Source organism: Talpa europaea, assembly GCF_964194135.1.
Source record: "Talpa europaea genome assembly, chromosome: 3".
Lineage (NCBI taxonomy): Eukaryota > Metazoa > Chordata > Mammalia > Eulipotyphla > Talpidae > Talpa > Talpa europaea.
The window spans coordinates 137,664,095-137,690,172 of record NC_140069.1 but is presented as its reverse complement, the minus strand read 5'-3'; the positions used below and the strand labels follow the sequence as shown (position 1 = coordinate 137,690,172).

Here is a 26,078-nt window from a genome sequence, read left to right as displayed (position 1 = left end):
CTCTCTGTTGGCAGTTTCACATTAGGTTAAACATATCCCCAACCTACAACTCAGAAATTCCACTTTTGTGGGTTCACCCAAAAGAAAGAAAAGCATATGAACACAAAAATTTTATAAGCATATTAATAGCAGTTTGATTCATAATAGGTCAGAACTGGAAACTCAAATTCCTCTCCTATAGGAGATGGAACAACAAATTGTAGTTTATCCACAGAATGGAATCCACTTGATAGTAAAAATACTGATGCAAAAAAATAGCATGAATGAAGGTCAAAACCATTATTCCAACTGAAAGAAGCCAGATACAAAGAATAGGTACTTTGTAATGCTGTTGATCTGAAATTCTAGCATAGGCAAAGGAATCTGTAACAAAGATATCAAAACAAAGTTTGCCTTGAAGGGAAAAAGGCCAAGAGAGCTTCTGGGGTAATGTAAATGTTCACACAATGATGGGGATTGCAGGTTACAGATGTGCACCTACTTGCCAAAACTCATCCCACTGAACACTTCAGAACCGTGTGTTTCAATTATACCTCAATAAAAAATTAAAAGGCAAAAAATGGTAGCCATGACTAGAATACACTGAATTTTAAATATTCATGAATGTAACATAATGGGGAGGGGCTTACCTCTAACACCTTGATTTTAACCCTTTAAGACCTGTGTTGGACTTCTGACCTAAAGAACTCTAGAAAATGAGTCTGTATTGTTTTAAGTTTATAGTAACACATTTTGGTAGCATCATAAAATTAATCTATATGCTAATAGTATGGGCTTGTAGGAGAAGCCCTCGTTCTTGAGTGGTGTGGGCCAGTGGGTTTAAGACAAAAGGGTCTACTACTTTTGTATGATTTGGCAAGAGGGAAGTGTGCGTTCATATATGAAGTCTCCCTTATATTTGAAATCTGCATTAGGTATGTCACATTCACTGGACTTATTTCAAGTTTTCTATAGACTTAAGAATTATCAAATTAGAAATATTTTTATTTCAGAGAAAATATAAGGTGTGAGAAATAGAGTGCTGTTGCACTTTTCAAGAGCAGTCTCCCTGCCTGAAACAGTTCCTAAGACAGCAACCTCCTAGAAATTAATTTCTATAGGTATCCCTGGACAGTGTTCTTTAAGTTTCTGGAAATGAAGGCTTTGTACAAGGTATAACATAAAATGTATGAAGAGAATTTAATGTTCTAAAAATTAAAAATGGAACATATTACAATTGAAAATTGTGTCTGCCCTTCTCATTTTAGATTTGGAGACAGAAAATTTAGAATGACAGTCTATTATGTTTTGACATATTTAATCCACATAAGCATTAATGTATAATTTCTTCTGTCAGTCCATCTTTCTGTCCTTGTACATGAATTCATAGTGTTGTGTTATCATGAGTACAGAAAAAAATATGTTTAAATACATCTCTTCTAGAATAAAAAATTAGAGTTGCCGTGGCCTATAGCAACTGTGGCCTATAGGTAGGACAAAAGTCTAGAGATGAAACTGCAATCCCCATTCTGCTAAGGCAGTGTCACCTCCATGTGGCTGCCCATCTAAAAACAAAGACACAAAAGCATCATCCTTTCTATCATAAAGCTTACAGGCTGGGTTGAAAGCAAAACATCAGAGTTGAGTGAGTCTCCATTTAGAGGCCAAGACTGTAATCACATGTCAATGTAAGTGATTGTATGATACATCCAAACTCATTATTATGAAAGAGTTATTATTATAGAAGACTTAAAAGTGGGCAGAGGTTTGAATGGACATTTCTCCAGCGAGATGAAGAGATGGTCAACGGGCACATGAAAAGATGTTCATCATCTCTTATTATTAGGGTAATACATATCAGAACAATAACGAGATATTGCCAGATATCTGTAAGAACAGCAACTGTTAAAAAAGACAAGAAATAGGACCTTCCTGGTGGCGAAGAGGTTAAAGTCTCAGAGCTATCAAGCTATTGCCAACCACTGCAGCATGAATTTGATCTCCCGCCAGGAAGCTAACCCACATGGCTTGCCCACTGCTCCCCTCAGCAGTGTATATCAGTAGATCCACCTGTTCTGCTTTCCATTCTGTCTCTGGTGGATCCTCTCACCCCACCCCCCCGCACCTCTGGCCTACACCCCAGCTCTTGTATGCATAAATAAATAAAAATAAATCTTTTTTTAAAAAAAGACAAGAAATAGCAAGCAATGGTGAGGATATGGAGAGAAAGGAACCCCTTATACACTGTTGATGGGAATGTAAACTGGTGTAGCCATCACGGAAAACAGTATAGACAGTCCTCAAAAAATTTAAGAGTAGAAATATCATATGATCTAGCTATCCTACTTCTGAGTATTTATCTGAAAAATACAAAAAGACTCATTTTAAAAGATCTATGCCCCCCACAGCACTTTTCACAATAGCTAAGAAAGAATCAACCCAAATGCCAAACGATGGGTGAGTGGACCCAAGATAAGCTGTCTATAGAAAGGAACTACTACTCAGCTGCTTAACAAAAGATGAAATCCTGCCATATGTAGCAACAAGTATAGACCAATAACAACAAACAAAACTTCGATGATGTTTGAGACAAACCTCTATGATATTAGTGACATTAGCATAAAATGAGTTGATGACACTCATAAAATGAATAGTCAGAATTATGATGATTAATGTATATAAAGGAATGCTCAAATGTGTGTTCAGATTCCTGATCCATTTTTAGGCTGGTTGATCATAGGGTTGGTAGCTCTGGGAGCCAGACCACCTGGGCTCAAATTCTAGCTGTGTCTTTTTGTGTCTTTATGGGGAAGTTACATAGTTTCTTTGCACCTTAGTTGCATCTATTGAAGGGGATTAACAGTATCTGAAAACTCAAAATGCTACTGTCAAGTGCAGGATACTGTTAACTCTTACTGTCCTGATTGTGAAATCTTTCCAGAGACTCCATTCTTTGTCAAAATCCATCCTTTCTGTATTCTAGAGTTCAAGATCAATTAGTAGGTTTTCTTTTTTTTTTTTTTTTGCCAACTAAGTTGCCTTTCTCACATGAAAATCTGCAAATATTTTAAAATACATGTTTAAAATACATGATTCCTACATCACTTACTATATGCATAACCAATATAGTTGATTAGTGCTTTTTTTAAATTTAAATTTTATTTTTATATTCCCCATACAATTACAACCGCCTTATTTTGACCCCAATCCTTCCTTTCCCCGTCCTGCCATCTCCCCATAGAGTGTCTCTGGTTCATAGTTGTTTGTTGATTTTGATTTTTTCTTTCTTATAGCTGTTCTTTTTCCTGGTCCTTTATTTAGGTTTTCTAGATTCCTGCTATGAGTGAGACCATCCCGTATTTTTCTTTTTCTTGCTGGCTTATTTCGCTGAGCATGATCCCTTCCAGCTCCATCCATGTTGCTGCAAATTGCATGTGTTTATCTTTTCTGAATGCTATATCCCTTGGCTTTTATCACTTGAGAACTCTGGTGCTAGTCCTGCTGATCACATCTTTTCAGTTAAGGGTTTTCAAATCTGGCTTTAGAGAAATGATCCTTATTCTTTGCAACTCTGCAACCCAGAGTAAGTGTGTGGTAACATCTTGGGGACAGTTTTTCTAACATATGGCCTCCCAATACCTATATAACTCCTGTGGACAGCCCTGTATTTCTTCAAACATCTTTACTCTTCCGCTAATTACATCTCTAAAAAGCAGGGCTGCTTTTATCAGTGAAATTCATTGATTTCGAAAGGATAAATATATATGTATATGACAGGTGCAAAGACAATGGGCTAGAAAGCCTGCTTTCAGCTTCTTTGGAAACAAAAGGATATTTGCTATTTTTCTTTTTTCTATTAAAGCCCTGGCTTGACCTATTTTTTCCTCTATTCAAAATTAAGCCTGGAAATAATACATTTTATTTTTTTAGTTAAAAAATAAGAATAGGAAAAGGCCTCGTTTGGTAATGAGGGGAACATAACCTTTATTCATTACAAAGGGCATTGGATGTTATATTCATCCATGCACCAAATAGCCCTCTGAGCTTGAAAAACTAATTATAGGAGTAGAGTGTGACTTTTCCAGTCTTTCTGGCTCATGCCATGCGCTATGGCACTCTAATGTACTAAATCAAGGCTCTCTGTCAACTCTACCACACTGGAATATAAATGAAGTGTGTTCACTCCTATTTACCTACGCTTTCAACTTCTTTTTTTCTTTTTTTTGCTTTCTTTTTTTTTAAATTTTATTTTTATATTCCCCGTACAATTAAAACCCCTTTATTTTGACCCCAGTCTCTCCTTTCCCCACCCCTACCCCCCATAGAGTGTCTCTGGTTCATAGTTGTTTGTTGATTTTGATATTTTCTTTCTTACAGTTATTCTTTTTCCTGGTCCCTTATTTAAGTTTTCTAGATTCCTGCTATGAGTGAGACCATCCAGTATTTTTCTTTTTCTTTCTGGCTTATTTTGCTGAGCATGATCCCTTCCAGTTCCATCCATGTTGCTGCAAATTGCATGTGTTTTTGCTTTCAACTTCTAACCAGGACAGGGAACGTGGCAGGTGAAGAGGAAAGAATCAGTCACATGCAAAATAAACAGACCTAGAAATTATTTTTCTTTTGCTAAGGCATATGTAATTTGTTTTCAAACCTTGTCTAGATGCAAAAACATGGTCAAAGCTCTTAGGCATAATGTTTGGCAAGAAAAACTAGATACTGTGATTAAACTTCTAAAACACAGGAGGACAGGCAAAAAATAAACTATGGTGACAAAAGTCAGAACAATGATAATCTTGCAGGGAGCACTTCTGAGTGCTAGAAAAGTTCTATATGTGGATCTGGAAGGTGGCTACATGTATATAATCTCATTAACATTTCAGTGAGTTACATACCTAGGATTGCACGTAATTTATAATGCATATGGAAAGGCACCAAAATATTTTACAAATCTATGTATAATTGGATTTGTTTTCACATTTATGGTGGAAGGTGATACAATTCAATAAGGCAAGCAAGAGTAAAGTGACCTAGGACCTAAATTCTAGCTCATTTAAATCAGAAACATAAGGTATATGGAGACTTATCTCCTGGAACAGATTTTCTTTTTGGGAAGAGGGCTAGAAACTTTCCCCTTCACTCTGTGTTATTGAAGATAAATAATAATACTGAACTCTCTTTGCAGGTGTAAAATATAATTAAAGAATTACATAATACTAAACTGAGGAACTAGAGAAAGTACTACGTTTATTTAAAGTAACCTGAAAAGTTGGAGACTAATAATTTATTCTCCAGAATAAATGAGTATATTTAAAGAGAAAGAATGAGAATAAGTCTACCCAGAGTATAAAAGATCTGGCAGCAGGAAAATGTGATGGTAATATTGAGAAAGAGTAGTGTCATGTGGTCTGACCTCTTTCCTAAGGTCAGTTTTGATTATTTCTACTTGGGGATGCAATCAATTGATGTTTCTTGATAGAAAAATCATGAGGCTATTCTTTGTTACTATTGCCATGACAACATGATGTAAATTAAGGGGAAGTGTGGAGAATAGGAGTAGGGAATAGTAGCTAAGAGTTTTTAATTTATTTCATAAGCTTGAGAAAAATATATTCAGCACAATAGAAGTAAAGTATCTCTGTGACTTTGATGTTAAAAAGGATTGTTAAATAGCATACAAAATATCCTACCCATAAACAATGATAAATTAGACATAATAAAATTTAAAATGTCTACAGGTAAAAAGACACCATTAAGAGAGTAAAGAGGTAACTTGTAAAGCAAGAGAAAATAACATTTGTATCTCCCTTTGATCTATTACAAAGAAGTTACATCTAGATAAAGAATTCCTACAAAAAAGTAGGGAAAGAGACTAATTAAAAATGGCAAACTAATTAAAAACTGAACAACTTATGAAAGAAGATATTCTAGTAATCAATAAATACATAAATATATCAGAAGGAGCTCACCTTCATTAGTTATGAGAGAAAAGCATAGAAACCACAATGAGGGGCCTCCCTGGCAGTGCAGGGGTTAAAGTCTCTATCACTAATCACTGCAGCTTGAGTCTGATTGCCTGCCAGGGAGCTAACCCACATGGCTCAGGTCTCTCCTGACTGGCCTGTTGCTCCCCTCAGCAGTTTATTTCAATAGACCTGCCTGTTCTGCTCCCCACTCTGTCTCTGGTGAATCCTCTCACCCCCCTGCATCTCTGGCCTACAGCCTCATTCTTGTATGCACAAACAAATAAAAGTAAATCTTAAAAAAAAATAAGAAAACCACACAAGAAGAAGAAAAAAACAGAAGAATTTAGGTTAAGTTACAGGTGGTTTTTTGAGTATGATTTTGAGAAGGTTTTAAATTGCATGATAGCAAATTTTAAAATATGGCACACATATGCATGAACACACTCTATTTTGTGAGCAGAAGTGCCCTATTTATCTACAGTTGCAACTTATTCTGAGAAAGAGAGGAACCCAGTTCTCTGATGAATGAAAAAATTGGCCATTACACTTCTTTTACTCCTTTTCTGGTCTTTGTGTCTTTAAAGTGATTTTATTTTAACTTTTTATTCATTTACTTGAATAGGCAAAAGATAACAGGATGAACCTAATTTTAATATCATAAAGCATTACCTCAATTTTTCCTCCACTTTATAGAACTCTAAATGACAAAGATGAAAATGTTTCACTGTGGTATGTGAGCATGTGAAAATGAGTAACTTTATCAATCAGGCCACAATTTCATGAGTAGGTAAATACCTTAACTTGCACAAAGGTGAATGCTGAGTGAGTCAGTTGAGAGAGAGACCCAACTTTTGTTAAAATAAGCAGGAATCAATCAGATAATACAATGTACGTGTTCAAATGTGGGAAGCACATTTCTATTTCTAGAAAGTCTAATGAACAGTTCTATGAGCTGCAGAACAGGCTAAGAACACTTGTAACATAACCTTTATGGGTAGGAACTTAATCTGATTGCCATGTTTCCAAGATTATGGCACATCAGAATCTCAATACAGATTTGCTGAATAAATGAGAGATGTGTTCTTCTAAGAGGAAAGAATGGCCAACATACTAAAAAATATTTTAATTCAATTTAGCAAAACTTTGAAAATTTGATTTATAACCATCTCTTTTTTCTAATTTTTGAGGATATTGGCATGAGAAATGAGGTGTAGGACAAAACTGGACTTGGCTAAGTTCATTTAATTGCTGCTTGCTATTTAGAAATGTCAAAATATCAAGAAAGAATTAGCTAAACAGATTTTTTTAAACCTATGTTTAGTACAACTAAGACAAATAGACTTTTACCTTATGAAATCTTCTTCCTCTTCTCTCTTTGGCCTCAGCTGCTTGGGTTGAGCCATATTAATCCAGTTTGGTAGTGATTTCAAGAGTCTACTGATGTCGTCATCTTTTGCCCAAGATGCACTGATAACAAGCTTTTCTTCTGATTGGACAATGCCCCTAAACAAGACCAACAGGAAAGGTACTTCAGCACATTGTCTAGTCTCCAGTTAGCATTCCTCATCTTTGTTTAAAAAAAAATAAAATCCCATGCCCATCTCTCTTATTAACATACTCTGTGACTTGACTTGACACTATTAACAGTGACACTATTAATAGGTCACATTACTGGGCAACACCATTTCTAGGTCTTATTATTAGTTTCTTCATTGTTGAGTAACTATGAAGGCAAGTAACACTGATTAGTTCCCTTTATCATAATTAATCCCTTAGGATAAGTACAAGTGCATTGTAGGCTTTGGGTATCATTCAAGAAAGATGTTGGGCAAATAAGATGTGGGGTATCTACATAAAAGGCGGCTGTCAAATGATAATATAAATGGTCCCTGAACATTTATATTGACAGACGTGTCACAGAAGGTTGTTCTCTTACTTCTTGGTTTAAACTACTTCTTAGTTTCATTTGAAGGTATATTTTGTACTATGGACACCCTTCTATTCAAAGCAGATCTACCATCATAGAGAAACCTTCTGTTCCTGATGTCAGGCAGAAAAAGTCTTTGATTGTTTTATCTCCAGTGGGTTTGCACCAGCGACCCACGGTTGTCAACCTTCAATTCCTGTAATGGGACCCATGGGTCGACTACTAACCCTGCTCTTACCGGAATGTACCTATAAAGTTTTCTTAAAGCTTCAATTTCAATTTAATTAAAAGCTGCTCTTTCTGTTCACCATCTCTATCACCATAACTAATTTCAATGGTCTAAAAAAATCATCACCATCAATCCTAGGTGACAGAAAAGACATTTATTTATGAAGGGAGGGCTAATTAGTTGGCTATTCCTCTGAAGATGATCAAGACTCCAGGAGGTTTCCCGTCCATCACAGGCAGGGATGTCACGTGGTGTAAGGGTTATACTGGGGGACATCACACACTTCTAAATCTCCAGTATTTATAGCGTGTGTATGTATAAAGCATGATAAGAATCTGCTATACCCAACAGATGATTTAATTTGTGCAGACAAAACAAATTGAAGTCTAAAAACACAACTCAAGACAAAGTGATTTCATGTTGTGGGGCGCAATAATGTCCTGGTTTTCTGAAAGTAAGCCAGAATAAATAAGAGTACCATAGTTGATTTCTAGAATATTCTAATTCACTGTTAGTGAAAATTTTCTAGCAGTAATTGTGGCCAGAGATACAAAAATTAGACTCAAGAATCTTCTTCCTTCAAACCTTTGAAACTATTCACTGGTATCTCCTATTACCACCCCCCTTTAAGTTCGTGCATAATTTCTGAACTATTTATGGATTAATATCATAATCAAATTTTAGACTTTGGGTACTGGGTGCAATCTTTAGAATGATCTCAAACTGAATAAATTTTTGCTGCTTGTAAGCAGCCAGTCCATGCCATTTTATTATAGCAGTTTGGATGGAGCAAGACAACCTTTACAAGTGATCTTGATGCCTTGGTGAGCCACTCCAATGTTTGCTTGTTGCTATGACTTTCATTGGAAGCATCAGGAGAATTCTTCCATTTTGATTTGGCTATACATTTAAAATACTTTTTAAAAGCTATGCAATGTCCTCTGAACTTTCAATGTGTTAGGAGTAGGAAAAGGGCTTCCTAAATCTATTCATTCCACATTCTTGACTGGAGTCAAAATTCAGGCTTACATCAATTGTAATCGAAGTTCTAGAAGGACTCTTCCTGTGAAATTGCTCCAAACGTCCAGGAGCATGTTTTAACTCTGTGTGCTCTTTGATTATTCTAAAGGATCTGGGACTTCTGATTATCCGCTTCTTGAAATGCTCCCCCATGCCTTTGTTTCTACAACCAATCACCTTTCCCACCCTAATCTTTCCCTAGCCAAAGTGATGGTTCCTTTCATTTGTCCATAATTTAAATATTGGTGTTGCAAAAGCATTCTGCATTTCTCACTTGGGCTATCTTTCTTGCCAGACTAGACCTACCTATATTCTCACCATTCCCACATTAATACATTTTAGGACTACTTTCTCTTCTAAGTGTCTACTTGTATATACAATGGCTTGCTGGAGAATTCTACTTTACAGTACCAATACCATTTCAAATTAAAGTGTGTCAAAAGTTCATTTTATTAGCCACTGTATTCTCTCCCACTAAATACCTACTATTTTCTATTTTGGTCAACAGCTCAACCATCCAACCTGTTATTCAAATTAGGAACTCAAGAGTCACCCTAATCACCCATAGTCACCACATTCTGCCAATCCCATCTCCTTAGTCTCCTATAAATCTGTTATTTTCTGTCCAGATTCTCTGCCATTAACCTGTACTTAGATCCTCATCATGTCTCACTTGGATTTGGCAGTAACCTTGTAATTGGGCGCCTTGCCTGGAACTTTAAGACCATTAGTAAAACTCCACACCAGTCAGAAGAGCCATTTTTCTAAACTATGAATACAATCACATTATTCTCTTTCTTAAAAGTCACTGATTCCTAATTCCATATAGGCCAAGTCCAAACTTAGCAAGGCATGAACATCTACCTTTTTAGCTTCCCCATCTGCTACTGCTTATCTCCTTTGTCTCTGTTCACCACTTCCAGCCAAAAGACTGACTGTGTTGGCCAAACATATCCATAATGAGGATTCTAAAGCTTCTTGATTGGGGTATAGTGTTTCCTGACCCTCTGTATTATCTCTGACTAGAAAGCTGTGTTCTCATCCTCCTTACTTGCCTCTACTGATCAAGCATTGCCTCATCTCTTCTGTTAGTTCAGCAGAGGCCTCGCTTTTTGTGTCTCCTCACCTTTATACCAGAGGTCAGCCACCTGGACTACACAATGGTAGTCCCAAGGCAAGTCAGGGTTAATTAGGCAGTGTCAGGGACAGTGCAGGCAGGTACTTCTGGAGAGCTGAAGAGGCTTCTGAGATAATGACAATAAATTCGAAGAAGTGCTAGCCAACTCCACAGATGAGGTCAGAAAGTCCAGAAGGACTAAACAAAGACAGTAAAACTTGAGAGAATAAGACCTTGGACAGGGGAGGTAAACTCTAATTTAAGAGCTGGAACTAGGAGAAAATTTTAGTATAGAGAAAAAAAAGGTTTAAATATCCCCTCGACGATTTCCTTGCCCCTCTCAAGTACAGCGTATCTGTGAGTCCTTATTTCTTCCTTTAAATAAACTTTACTTTCTTAAACAAAGTTCATTCTTCTCGGCTTACTTATCTAAAATGTCTGAATTCCTTTTCATGGCTTCATAGGACAAGAACCTGTGGTGGTTCAAGGACTAAATTAACAGTGCACACCGGTATCAGGATCACCTGAGAAGCTTCTTAAAAAAACAAATGTACTCAAAAAAAAAAAAAAAAACAAAAGCAAAAACAAAAACAAAAAAACCCAAAACAAAAACCGAATGCCTGGGGCACACCCATGATCAAATAAATCAGAACCTCTGGAGGTAGGTACCATCAGAATTTTTGGAAGTTTCTCAGATGATTCCAGTGAGCACGCAGAAGTAAATACTACTGCCTTGCACACACCTCTAACTAGTCCTACACTTCCTAGCAAGTTGGGATCCCATATTGAATGAGGAGTTCTCTGAGGGTAGAGCTGATTTCTCAACAGATCTTGTTATTTATTGCTTACCACAATACCTGATTATTGGAAAGTATATAAAAACTGAACCAGAGGTAAAAATAAGCCCTCTTCAGCCTTAGGAATCTAGATAACATGAAATTAAAAGCATCTTAGTGGTTTTCCTTTACTTCTCTGCATTAAATGATGCAGGTTGAGCTATCAAGCTTTTTGTTATTTTAACTAAATGACAGATCACTCTGTCATGCTCTCCCCACACTTTCGAATTCAATAAAAATCAGAGTAATGAATACAGGTATGCCCCATCTGGAAATAGCCAACATGAAAAAGGTCCTGACTCATAACAAATTAACGTACATATGAACCAAGGGGACAAGACATCTCTTCCACTCCACTACTTCCTAGGTGCTCTAGTATTGCAGTCTTCTCAATGTCTCATTTTCTCTACAACAAGAGAGAAAACTGTTGACTATGTCAGTTTACAATAATCTCTCCCATTAGAAAGTAAATATACTGGTAAGTATATATCTTCACAATTATAGTTATCACAATTATACTTATTAACTCCCCAATTAGAACTTTGTCATGTAAAATGGTTTGGACAAACTATGGCACAAGAGCCAAGCTGGCTATCTTTGTAAGTCCTGTAAGCTAAGAACAGTGTTGGCATTTTAAAATAATTTTTGAAAAAATCAAAAGAAGAATACTGCTTTGTGACAGGTAGAAATCATAAAAAAAAAAAAAAAACCCTCAACTTTCAGGGTCCATAACTCGAAAGAACATTGGCTGGGCAGTTCAATTCCTCTTAGACCCACACTACAACTCACATTCTAATCCAGAGTTGGGGGTCTGTATATGTGAGAGAGCTTTGCAGATGTGGGAGCTCTAGAAGTTTTCACTTTAGCACTAACAGGAATGAAAAATAATTAGCTTAAAGGGTACCACATTACAGGTACTCACAGTATTTACTTATTTTTTGAAGACTGGTTCAATTCAATAATTACTCAATATTACATTACTGCTTTTGTTAATATTCATAGATTCATTTATCAAAAACAGAAATGCAAAGTTGATAAAATACTACCTGTACATTGTTCTCAATGAAAAATGATTAATTAATGAAGGAATTACCATTCATTCCCAAAGGAATTTTCAAATATTGTCATTTGAAATGCGAGCATTAATAAATACCCTACAATTATCCAACAGGGAAGTTTATATTCAAGAGGCAATTTCCATCCTGACCAGTTGCATTTATTAGTTGATAATTTTGTGATAAGCTAAAAACTTCCAGGTCATAGGCAAGTAACCTTAAAAGAGGATATCTAAATCTCCAACAATTATTCCACAAGAGGAGTAGGGTTCATCACCACTCCCAGAACCATAATCTACTAATTAATTCACAGCTCAACGGGCCACAGACAGAGCCATCTGTGTAACTATTTGTACCCATTCCCAAGAGGAAGAGGAAAAGAGGTATCCCTCCTGGAACAGGTGAAAAGGCTGCCAGGAGAAGGGCCCACCCGCTCGACACAGCTGAGTGAATCTCATTCAGGAAACATCTGCTGCGGTCGCCTGGCTCTGCTGTACACTGATCCTCCTGGAACAGTTGGAAAGTGCAAGTGGGCCTGGTCCCTGGACACAGCTGGGGTGCTGAGTCTTTCATTAGGTAAACAACCAGGGGCAGGTGGGACTAATTGGATTCAACTGTTTGGTGACAGCCAGGGCATGATGTTTACTTTCGAGGACTGAATCTTTCAGACACTTCAAAAACTAGGAGCCAAGTTAGATAAATGAACCCTGGACAAGGTTGGTCCAGAGTAAGCTGATGTAGCCCATTTCACCTGTGGATGACTGCACCTCTCTCCAACCAAAATGCGGTACAATGTCCAGCAACACAATGATAATGACAAAGAGACATAGAAATCTATGATGTAGCACTATGTTGCTGATTAAAACAAAACAAACACAAATGCAACCCGCCCCCCTCCCCAGTTCCTTAAGATGGAAGAAAAGAAACAGGAATAGGGAAGAGAATCACCAGGGTATCTTTGTTATCACAATCAATGTTGGTCAGAGGATGGTGGCTTTAGGATGGTGTGCGTTTCAGCTAGGAATCACCACTCAAGAGACATGTGGTAACTCTGGACATGGTTCTTGGGAAACAATGCAAGAGGCCCTGGGAATAGGATTGGGACTTTGAGAAGTTAAAAAAGCTTAACTCTTGGGAATAATTTAATAATAATTTTTACATAGACAAACACTCAAATGAAAGGCCATAACTTCTAGATATTTAAAAAACCAAGAATAATTAGTAACATGGTATCCAGAAAGTTGATACAAAATTTGTCTCTGTGGTCATTGTTGAGATTTTTCTTACAAGTTAAATAGGAATATCTTTATCTTCAAATGATAGCAGACCAGAAACTCTTGGTTCCATTCCAAATGCCTGTCTTCTCATTGCACTTAAGACTGAAATTCGAGGGCCTCCCTGGTGGCACCAGAGATAAAGCACCGCATTATGAAGCAATCGGTAGCCTCTGTAGCATGAGTTTGATCCCCAGCCGGCCAGGGAGCAACCCACATGGCGCAGCAGACCTCTCCTGACTCACCCGCTGCTCCCCTCAGCGGTGTATTTCAGTCAATCCACCTGTTCTGCTCCCCACTGTCTCTGGTGAATCCTCTCACCCCCTGCTCCTCTGGTCTGTACCCCAGCTCTTGTGTGCATATATAAAAATATCTTCAAAAAAAAAAAAAAACAACACTGAAACTCAAATTCCCTTACTTAGAGATTCTTCCCATTGGCCCTTAATCCTGGCTACATATTAGAATGTTGGGGAGGATTTTTTTTTTAAAGATATCAATTTCACATTCCAAAGTGGGGCTCAGGATGGGCATTCAAGCTTCAAGAGATTCTACGGGGCAGCCAGACAACCCAAATGATTGGACCCTCAACTGCCCAATCTCACTCAGTACTCAAGTCTCTGAGTTCACTCTGTTCTCCTTACACTAAGCTCAATCCCGTTAAGCTTTCAGTTTGTGCCACCTTTATAACTTGCTTCTCTGCATAGGATCCCTTAGTCCTAGGATATGCTGCCCCCCAGAGTGCCTCTTAGTAAAAGTAACAGATTGAAGGAATAAATGAACGAATGAATGATGCTGCTGAAGCATAAAACAGCAGGGAAATAACATACAAATATCTTTCTTCTGCCATCTTCTTACTGAATATCAATGTTATCAAGGGAATGCTTTAAAAGTAAGTAATAGAAACACCACCATCAGTAGTTAGCAACAAACAATAATATTGATTCACACTCTTTTAGCATTTGTTATGAACTAGGTCTTCTTCTAAATACTTTACACATATCAGCTCCTAGGTACTGTTTTATTTCCCTTCAACAGATGAAATGTCAAGGGAAAGAGGTTAGGGAATTTGCCCATGGCCAAGGGGCTGATCAGGGTTAGACTGCATTAATATCAGATTGAGTGTCCTGGAGTCTACCTGTCCCTCTAAATTATTTGAAAGCTTCTTCATGTTTCCCAAGTCCCCTCTAATTCCACTGTTTCTTCTGCGGGCTTTAAGTCAGACAGACTGGATTTCTAACACAGGTGCTAGCACTGCTATACTCTGGGAATATATACTCAGCCATGCTCTGAGCCATTTGGAGGCTGTTTTCTCATCTGTCAACCTGGGAGGATGTCATCTCCAAAACTGTTGTGACTGGATGAGTTACTAACTACAAAGTCCCTTGCATAGTGACCACTGAGGTATATTTCCATGCTAGCCCAGGTCTTTATTAAATCTCAACAAAGTGACTGCAGCAGACTGCTCGTATGTGGTCATGACAGACTGAGCTGGAGGAGAGACAGAGTTTGGCTATTTGCTATGGGACCTGTGGGGCACCTGGTTAGGTGGACAGCATCTGTCTTTGGCCAGGAGGACAGCCAAATGTGTGCTGAAAAAAAGATTTACTTGATCAATCAACATGAGGGACAGACTTTTATGTATAGACTTCTTGCAATTGTGGGAGAAAATTATATGGAAAAAGACACAGTCATTTCCTTCTAAAAGCTCCGAGTTCAGATCAGTATCACACATGAGAACCACTTCTGGAACAATTTTAAAATCTTGTGCAGCCCCAACTCTCAGTGGACTGAACATGGGAAATCTAGCACGTGTGTCTTGAAATCTCTCAAAATAACTGAGGTGAACTCACAGCTGAAAAACAATGTTTGAGGGAGAGAAAGAACATGGACACCAGCGACTGATCAAATCATTCATCATGAGAAAATCTTAAATTATAATACAGTGGGATGAATTCCAGAGTAGTCATGCATAAGAAATTATAGGAGCACATCTTAGACCTCTCACTTGTTGAATGTGCTCTATGAATTAGATTCTATACATATTCGATGAATGTTCTTTTGTATCACTTCAATATTAAATAAAAATGAGTATATCAGTGTTATGCAAGCAAAAGGGTGTGGGGTACAACATAGTTTCAAGAGGTGAACCAGACGACAAGCTCTACTTGGAGCTGGTAGAGGGTCTTGGTATATGTCCTTGGTTCTTGGGTGGTTCAAAGTTAGTTAGGTTGGCAAAGTCAGCAAGGCAGGGAATGAGGCACTCCTTTCTGCAGGCCTGAGTCTCTTGCTAAACGGAAAGTGAGCTGTCACAGCTCTGGTGTCTAGTCACTATATTTAACACGATGGGGCCAGTGAGAGTACTTAAAATACCATCTGATTGTGTCATCGCCCCACCAAAACCCATGACGCTATTCTTTTACCTAATATGGGAAGATTTCAAAATTCCCTCTTCCTACCATTCCTATCAAAGCAAACTGCCTACTCTAATCATCTTCATTTCTCAACCTCTTCCCCATGCTATAAAGTGTTTTATTTGTATTCTCCACAGGGCCCAACTCAAGGCAGAGAGGCCCCAAAATAATTGATCCATGAACAGATGCTAAATTGGAACAGACAGTAACTTAAAAAAAAACAAACAACAAAAACCAAGCTGCGATTTCCAATCTTGCAATGACTATGTGGGGACCCATAAGCTCCGGGGTGTATCTCAGGACAAAGAGGACGAACGAGCAAAGGGAGATAGGCCTTCAGCAAGGAAGAAACAGACTAATGGACCAACTGCCTGACTCGCTAATACAGCACAGCAGAGCATCCACAGCTGAGTTTTCCTGAAAGCCCCAAGGGACGAGACTAATTAAGGAGAAGACTTCTTGCCCTGCTTTCCTTTCAGATCACCTCTCTTTACCCAAAGCATGTAACGTGGCATCAGTAGGAGAGTGCAGCCTTTCTCCAGAGCAAGAATTTTAAGAGTGAGTCTTTCTCACAGAAAGGTGGGATGCATTTTACCTGCTGCCGCTCTCTAACTTCCCAGAGGACGCTCTGGATCTCCCAGCAAACTGGGAAAGCAAGCAAGGCGCTCTCGGCAGAGGGCATTGTGAGCTTGTGGATGTGAGCGCGTCTCTGAAAGATATCTGCTGAGAAAGACTCAGATTGCAGTCTCCCTGTTCCCTTCCTCCATGCCCAATGTTATATCATTTCGGATCATTTGAATTGTATATGGCTTTCTATTTAAGTCATTCATTTGCTGGCAGCAAAACTAGAACATTTCCTGTTTTCCTTTCACTGTAATCAGGATTTGGCTGTCCAAATTAGGACTGGCCTAATTACTCCTCAGCAGGTGCCAATCCGGGGGAGGGCAATAAATGGGAAGAGAGGAAGTAAGGACACTTTGCATCTTCAGACTCATACAATAAGAAAATATTTTCTCCCTAGTCTGAAAAACCTGATTAAGTAACAGGCAAAAGGCACCCTGGGGTTATGTGGGGGGTGTGTGTGCACACGCATTGTTGTGTAACAACCTATGAATGATTTTCTATTTATTCCCCTTCAGAGCGTCACAGAATGACTGCTCCCAATCCTGAGATAAATTCATCCCGGGCCTGTAATTCAGCTCCTGCGCTAGATCACGACAGATATCATCACCTCGTATGTGGAATGCCCCGCCAGGGGGCCGCAATCAGTGGGCACCATTTCAGGGCATTTGGCCAGGAGAGCTATCAAAGTGGTATGGTCTCTTAGAGGGAGGAATTGAGACACTCCTGATGATCACAATATGTCAAGAACCAAAAGCAATAGCAATGTCCCAAGAAGCAGCAGTACAAGGGAGAGCCAATTTCTCTGTTTGGACAGAATGATGAAATATCAATGACAGAGAATTTATTCACTTTCTATAGAAAAGATAGACCATATGAACAAAACTCTTTATGTTTCTGCCTAAACATAGTCAGTCACTCCACTTGAGCTCGACATCTCAGCCCTACCCCCTAGGCTAATACATCATTTTAGCAATTTACCTCTTTCTCTCCTACATCAATAATTTTCCCTCTCTACTAAACAATTTTCTTCTAACACAAACTTGCATTTATTTCTTCTATTTAAAATCCATAAGACTCCCTTTAAATGGCTTCAATTCTCCAGCTACTAGCCTCCCCTTTGCTGCAAAACTCAGAGTAAAACTTTTGCCTCAATTACAATTTTGCTGTTCCCCATTTTTTTTTAAGCCTACATCGATTTCTTTTAAGCCTCCATCAAGCCAGTTTTCACACCTACTAGTTCATAGAAACAACTCTTGTGATTATTATCAATCATTCCCTATTTCACACAGGGCAGAACTCAACCTCTGCCGTGCTTTATAAGGCCTTATGTGACTCAGCTCTGGCCCCTCTTGGACATGCTTCTGATAGCTCCTCGTTGCTCACTTTCCTCCAACCACACTAACCTCCCAGCTGTTGCTGAAAAATATCACCGACTCTCTTGCCTAGAGCCTTGGACCTCTGCAGGACGCTCATTCCCAACAACTTCTTTAGTTTCCCAAACTCTTAAGCCTTTCGTCAAACCTCAACTTGACAAGATCTACCTGGAGCACACTATTTATACCGGCAACATCCTTCTATACTCCAGAATCTACTCACCCCACTCCATTTCTTTTTCTATACTACTTATTGTCACCTAAAATTCTTTGTTTATGTATTATATTTACTGTCTCTTTCTTCTTTTCCTCTCCCATAGAATATAACCCCGTGAAAGCAGTATTTTGTCTGTCTGGCTCACTGCTATCCCTACAAACTCTTCTGTGAGAATTCAGTAAACATTTGGTGAATGAATGAAATCCTCCAAACCAACTAAATAAACTGATTTAAGGATGGACTAATCAACTGCATCAACAGTTACTGAGATGAAAAACTATTCTGGCAGGTTTAATATATTTAGGCAAGGACCTTAGGGTACTGAAGTCACTCCCAGCATAGAATCAGAGAATCACTGCTGATCATCTTATAGGTAGGTATCCTGGCAGAATGGGAGCAATGCCTGAGAGCAAATGTCCTTGATGTTCATAGAAGAAGGAAAATTAAAGCAACTGAGTAAGTTTGGAAGAACAGGCAACACTCTAGAAGAAATCATTCAAAATGGTTTGTAAACAATTGGGAAGTGGTACTCACTAGGACCAGGATGATCTCACAAAGAACAAGTCACATGATCTTTTTCCTTTCCTAACTAGGCAATTAGTTGACTTGAGTGAAGAAATGGTAACTATGGCTTCAGGTCAAAGAGACCTTGTTTCCATGGGCAATTTGCAAGGCATCCAAGACAAGTGTGGTTACCAAAAAAGAGTTCTAAAAGTTTGACAGAGTGGGGAGCAGTGTGCCCTAAAAGTACAGGGCTGGGAGGACCTAGTATTGTCCTTAGCTGGCTTGTACTTGTCCATCTAGGGGGACATGAAGGAAGCTTACCTGCCTAAAAGAATAGGGACTGGGAGGACACCAGCAAGAAATTTAACAAGGCTCTTATAGACAAATGAGGACATGCAGGGAGCACTGTCAGGAATGGTGGTAAAAGTCAAAGGTCACTTTTGTTATCAGCACTGTTGTCATTATCAAAATAACATACTAATCCTTTGGGGGAAGCTTACTCTTTTGCTAAAAACAGTTCTAAGACTTCACATTTCAAACCAGCTCCATGAGCACAGAACTATTTTCATCCCTTTTTTGCAGATGACACAAGGCACAGAGAGTTTGAGTAATATTCATGGTCACTTAGCTGGTAGGTGGAAAAGCTGTTATTCAGACTTGGGCTCCAGAGCCTGATGTTGAGCTCAAGTCCAGGCTCATCACCAGACAAACACATGTACTCCTGAAGTGATATATGTAATATGTAATGGATGTTACTCTCAAAGGAAGTCTCAAGATGTGTGCTCCCCAAATTCTCAACCTAGCCTTTCTGGTGAACATTTTTTTTTTGATGACATAAAAAAAACTCTAGAGATTGCTTACAAAATCAAGAATGCAGTAGAACTTAGAGGAATAGCTAAGATTTTTTGATGACTGAATAAGGATTCAAAAATATCTCAATAGAGTGAAATGATTAACTAAAAATAACATTTAATATAGGGATAAATCTGAGATATTGAATTTAAGTTAAAAAATGTCTCCAAAAACACAGCATAGAAAATATAAGGCTAATTTTGACTAGTATTTCTTCTTACATTTCCTTACCCTCTAACAGCCAATCAGGCCCATCCGAGGAATTTACCTTCTTCCTGTCTCTTGATCTGTCCCTTCTGCTTCTCCTCTCTCTCCCCTCTAACTCCACACTCTGGACTTTCCATCCATTTTACACAAAGTTCAGAAAAATCTCCCTAAAGCACATTCTGTCCCAGCTTCTCCCTGCTGATTCACCTTCAGTGGCTCCCAGAACCCAATTCAAGATTCTTTGCTTTGGCTCAGCTTTCCTTTCGAAAACCCAAACATTCATCACTTGTTCTTCCTTTTCCTCTTTCCTGTCTCTGACATTGCTGTGTTTCCTTCCTCCCTTCAGCTCCTTTTACCTAAACCTTCCTCATTCCCACTTTGTGTCCCTCGCTGAGTCTTTCTTGCTCTCCTTAAGTAATTTCTTCCTCCACAGCATGTCACCATTGCCCACGCTGACCACGTCATGTGTCATAAACTAATGCTGTAGAGAACCCTGGCTGAGCTCTTTGTCCCCTATTTTCCTACTTCTACCAAGAATGTAAACTCAATAGAGTTGTCATTCACGACTGATTAACTTCTCCGTGCCCACAAAGGTGGTCTTGGATCAGGGAGTCAATAGCTATCTGACAGGTGCAAGGGAGGATATGATAAGAAGTACTGGGAACCAGACTGAGTCCTGCAGAAGGAAAGCCATGCTTTTTGTAGAAGGACAAAGGACACCCCTGGGCCCTGGAATCAGTCTGTAGTTCTCCTTTTGAAACTGACACTGCCAAGCTAGTGGGCAATGCAAGAAAGAAGACTGGGCTGGTTTGTATATCCAGGACATTTCGGAAACTCAGAATGTTCAGTCTAAAGGAAAAAATAAAGACTAAATGGACTGTGATAGCCATTGTCACATGTATCAGGATTAATCTGATTTGGAATCATTCCAGTAAAAATCAGGACCAAGTCCAATGAGCAGGGGAACAGCGTTTCAAAATGAGAAACTTCAACAATGACCAGTTGGCTTTGTTGATGTTATGAGCTTCCCATCACTTGGTATGTTGAGAAGCAGGACCATAACTGAGAAAAAGAGGACCTGCAATAAATAAGAAGCAAAGACACACTAACTTAAAAAGATTTCTATCAAAATAACAAGAACAACAGTAATAGGTAAATCTTACTGTATCTTGGGCAGGTTACATAACTTCTCCTGTTATAATTTTCACTAGTATTTTTTGTTAGAAATTATTGGATTTCCATAATGCAGTAAAAGAAAAAGAGGACACACCTTGCTTTTAAAAAAAAGCTTAAATTTCAATGGAGATTAAAATAAAGAAAATTTTAAATTATGTTATTAAAATGCAATAGATTTTAAATATTTAATTTTTGAATATCTAGGCTTTAATATCTAAAATGTGTTTGATTTTCACTGGTACATGAAACATTGGTATAACCATTCTGGGGCCTCGTTTTGAAAAACTGAAAATTAATACTTTATGGCCCAGAAATATCCATTTTAGATGACTAGCCAAGAGCGGTGGCTTTAAAGTTTTTAACTTGTATATCTCTTAAAGAGAAATTTGGAAAAACTCCTTCCCACATTTTTAAGGTGACAGTATAAATTAAGGATAAATTGAAATGATCACAAAAGATGTAAGTTTGGAATATTATAAATGCTGACATTTTAAAATCAGGTTATCAGTGTATCCAGTGCATTCTCAATACCATTGGGATTTGTTACCCACTATTTTACATTTAAAATACATATGAACAAGTTATTTAACAGCTGGATATTTTCACTTTTAATTATTATTTCAGTGAATTTTAGCTAATAGAATGTATCTTCACACTTGAAGGTATTTTATTATTACTTTAGTGCAGTTTTCTGTAAAAAGTATTTGTGTAAATTCTAAGTAATTTAAATTATTGAACTAAACTTTGCTACAACAGACTAAATTTTAACATACTTTGTTTAAATTGCCTTTATAATTATTTAGCACACAATTGTAATTATTGGTTATATGTATCAGTTTAACCTACATGATATTGCTTTTTATGAATAGTTAATGAACAAAAGAAGTAATATATGAGTGCACGTCCATATCCCAATGAGACGACTGGGTTTCTTTTAACTGGTTCATGCAGCTGTGGATAAATACTCCTTAGTGATGGACTGAAACAGGGTAAGCATTAACCTATGTTGTGCTCCATGGCTACACTGATCTTTCCTCACACTGCTCCCTGGTTCACTTAAAATGACGCCACATCTACTACGTATCATCTAAATTTTCAAATCTAATTTTTTAACACTTTTTTAATTTGGTCTTCTTTCGTTCAGCATTATCTCCTACTGCCTTCTCTTAGGAACTCAGTTCTAATCAAACTTCCTCCTTATTTTTCCCTCTGAATATCAGACAACTGTGTCACAATTTCTACTCCACCCATGCATGCCCTGTTTTTTATTTTATACCTCCTTAAAACTCATTCACCTCCCTAAGGTCCAGCACGTAACTCACCTTCTGCATAATCTTGCCAGACCCTGACTGCCCTTTCTCTCTTGGGCTTATTCCTTTTGCTCTTATCTTCTGTATTGTACAAGCAGTACCACTTATGTACTATACCTATCCAGTCTTAATTATATATCACATCGATGTACTATTTGATTATACATCCTTTTCTTCCCTAATGGTTTCAGGTCTTGTCAACCAGACCATAATTTGTTCCTATTATTAGCTTTTTACAAGAAGTGCGATGATCTCTTCTACTAACCCAAAGAGATTTTGAGCCCAGAGAAAAGAAATCAGGGGAAAGCGAAAGGTTTTCAAGTTCATAACAATGGTTTTCCATTTCCACTGATGCTGAAAACAGATGTAACTGTCTTCTCATGACAATAGAAAAGCTACAGATCTACCATCAGGAGCAAAACATCTGTAAGAAGTAGGGTAAAAAAAAAAAAAAAAACTCCAACATATTAAAGATTACTAAGGGTTACTGCAAGCTGGAAATTGCTTAGAATCACCGATGGACTTAGTCAAGATCTGGAATTTCCTAGAAGACAAATCTTACCATCTAGACTTCCTTTCATGACACCTCATTTAAGCCACCCCATGCCAGTCCTAAGCAGCTCTGTCCCCTTCTTCCTTCCATGCCCTTTGTCAAGCAGATGATCCCAGGGTCTCAGAGACTATTTCCACGACCTATATTCTCATCAGGCCCCTTGACAAACTCAGGGATGGTTCTTTTCCATAGTGGTGGAACATTAGGCTACAAAAGCACTATCACCGACTACGGTGCTGGTAAGCTTCTCAGGTGACTGCCCTCCACTCCCAGCAGGAGCTCTACCTGTAGGCTGCAGTGCAGGTGTCCTTGTACTCCTGGAGCTTCACACACACCATGTTGAGGAACTGATCTGAGTATGCGCTCAAGTCATGCATCAGATTCATGAGGTCCTGCACTGTCTTCTCCACAATGATTGTGCTCTGGAAAAGAATACAAAGAGAGAACATGGAAATTCATGAGTTTATTTATTGAGGGATGGCTGGCATGAGGAAGGCCAAGTGAAAGGACTTGAGAAAGCTGAGCTTTCCTGGGAGGATGGAACATTTAAAGATACTGATTACAAACAATACGTAAGTATCTTAGACGGTGCTAGTCTTGCAGAGACCTAAGAAATTATTCTCTGTGGGATTTTTAAATCGATTGCAGGGAATTTCTGGCATCCACAGACATCTCTGTGGCTTTTAAAAAAGAAAATGCATATTGCTTGGAGCCTGCTTTATCACCTGCAGGACTTTACTTTGATATTAAAGACCAAGGGACACGCAGAACAAAGAAAAGGACTTCCATGATTTGTTTAACATTTTCAAGACCATCAATCTATGGAGAATAACAACTAACATTTGCATTGTGCCCGACAGCTTATAGAATGTTTTCACAGATACAGCATATGCTACCTGGCTTGAGACTCACAAAATAATCATGATTATCATGAACATTTACTGGGTTCTCACCAGTACAGTGCTTTAGCTCATTCAATACTCTCAACACTCCAATCTCTCAGCTGAATCCTGAAATCACCTCCAGTTTAAAGATAAAATAGAAACAAAGAAGTAAACGAAGCAGGGGTGGCAGGTTTTTCCCCATTTAATGACATCATTCTCCCTTAGAGCTACGTCTGTACTCTCTTCCAACCCAATCATGTTTTCATGCGATCATTCCTATTGTTGCCACTGTAGAAACAGTGCCCATATGGATTCAGACATATTTTAAAGCTGAATTGAAAAAATTATGGGAAGAAATTAATAAGCCCGTTTTATCTTACAGCTGGAAACAGAGTATAATACAAATCAGCGTTAGAGATGAAAAGTAGGCATATTTAATAAATTCTAAATCTTTGAATAAGACTGAATTGTTTCAGCTACCAGTCCATGCCTCTTTCAGAAGAATTAAACTGGCATAAATATTACTTACATGCACAGATGCTTGAAATCCTTTGGCCAATAACTGACCTGTTGAATATGTATTAATTTATATAAAATCACATAAGCTATATACTAGGCTTTGCCATAAAAGTAAACATCAAAAAAAATTCTTTCCCCAGTCTGAAAATGAAATAATCAAAGGCATTTTAATAGGCTTAAATGCAGACTCTGGGTAGAGGGTCTTGGTTAATTTTTTTCTTCTAAAAACAGAAAGAATGGACAAAAGTATAAAGCTTTTCTCAACACGATGCAGGATGAGCGAGTGTGTTGAGTTTTCATTGCATGCTAATTCAAGATTATTTGCTTGTATTCTTTCCTTCTCTTTTCCCATCTCTATCCTCCAAGTAAAATAATCAAAAGGTGAAAAGGAAGGAGCAGTTATATTCTGTAAGGCAACCCACATAGGAAACCAAATTACAGTCTCTATAGAATCCCCACAAGTTCAACTTCCTTCTCTGTATTGATTTTAAGATTAAAGCTCTGCAGCTTCACCCTGATCCATAATCCCGTTCCTCTGTATTTGTGTGTGAGTGACAGGAATTGATTCTGCTTGGCTACATGTCCCCATGCTGCTAAGAAGAATCTAAAATCCTCCTCTGGAGTCACAACACAGACTATCCGACAACATGTGGAAGGCAATTAATAGAGAGTAGCCTTGCCATCCTAACAAAGCCTCTTTAAAGTCTAAAACATTGCAGGGAAGAGGCACACAGGGAGCTTTACTCAGATTATTGAGAGAAAGGACCTGGGTCCATTTCCAATGACGCTATTGATAATCACCTTGGGGGCAGGTTGGGGTAGCCAGTCCTGGCTTATCACTTAATTTCACCTTTTAATAACCAAGGATAATTTGATGGCTCCTCTACTCACCCTCATCACCCAGGTTGGTATTCAATCGATGCATGAGTCTTCCACATTAGGAAATACAGTCTAATTGTTCTCAGGATGGACACAGACAGGTATGGGGGGACAGACTCTCTCTCTCTCTCTATCTCTCCCTTTCTCTCTCCCTGGTAAGATTAACTTCTCCAAAGTGAGAACGGCATGCTTCTATTCCTTTTGTCCATCTCCTAGCCTCTGCACTCCCTCACCTGGCTATAATTTCTCAAACTCTTTAGGATGCTACTGGTAATAAAATAAACAGTATTACTAACACCAACACACACAAATATTCCTCTCGAACGATATGCATGTAGGGATGCTAGCCAAAGACATCTTTGCATGCTGAGATCTCTTTGGGGGAGTCAGTTTGCTCTTTACCCCAGTGCTTTTGGATGGTAAGGATTGTGCTGATGTAGTCAGAGGGGAAGGGGAGACTGCAGGCACACAGGAATATCCCCCAGAGATAAAGGTTTTGGGGTAAACAGGAAGAACCTGCAGGGAGTGATTAGAATGCCATGGTTTAATTCCAATGGCTGTGCTCAACCCAGAGCCTCTGTGATGCTATATGATTACATACAATTTTCCAGCTATTTGGTTGGTTTACCTTGTCATGGGAGCACTCTGGATAATCAATCACTACATTCTCTTCAAGGAAAATGACACTGTAGTTTGCCAAATGATGGGTATTTTTACAGGGAAAAAATGTTCTCATTTTTAAAGAATTTATAACAATTTCCAAATCAGTGGCTCTGACAGATAAATATTGAAAATCTCAAATTTCTAACAAGGTCAATCCTGTTTTTATTTATTTGGTCTCTGGCATTGCAAATGATTTATTCACTTTTATTAATTTGGGATTTGCCAATGTTGAATATAATGACTTCATAATAAGTAAAGCCCTGATTTTATTCATCATAATTTCTATTAAACATATCACAAATGATTGATACTTGTTTAGAAACAACTCAATTCTCATTTCTTTCATTTTATTACCAGGTAATAAAATCTGATCATGACATGCAGTATGAGAAAGGACCAAAAAAAAAAAAAATCCCTGGGTAGCTAATGCATTAAAAAAAAACACCATTGCTCTGAAAAATAAATAAAATTTATTATAGAGATAGACACATCAGCAATCCAAAATA

General features: G+C 38.1%; 1 protein-coding gene across 1 annotated transcript in view; it reads right to left on the bottom strand.

Annotated features, from left to right (window-relative positions):
- The window catches only part of EXOC4 (exocyst complex component 4), a gene marked incomplete at both ends in the record, with an annotated part of 653,799 nt that overhangs the window by 114,846 nt on the left and 512,875 nt on the right, over positions 1-26,078 (bottom strand). The window contains 2 exons of the mRNA XM_084230488.1: positions 7,290-7,445; positions 22,913-23,049. Coding sequence (XP_084086614.1) covers positions 7,290-7,445; positions 22,913-23,049 — 293 coding nt within the window. The remainder of the gene's footprint in view (positions 1-7,289; positions 7,446-22,912; positions 23,050-26,078) is intronic.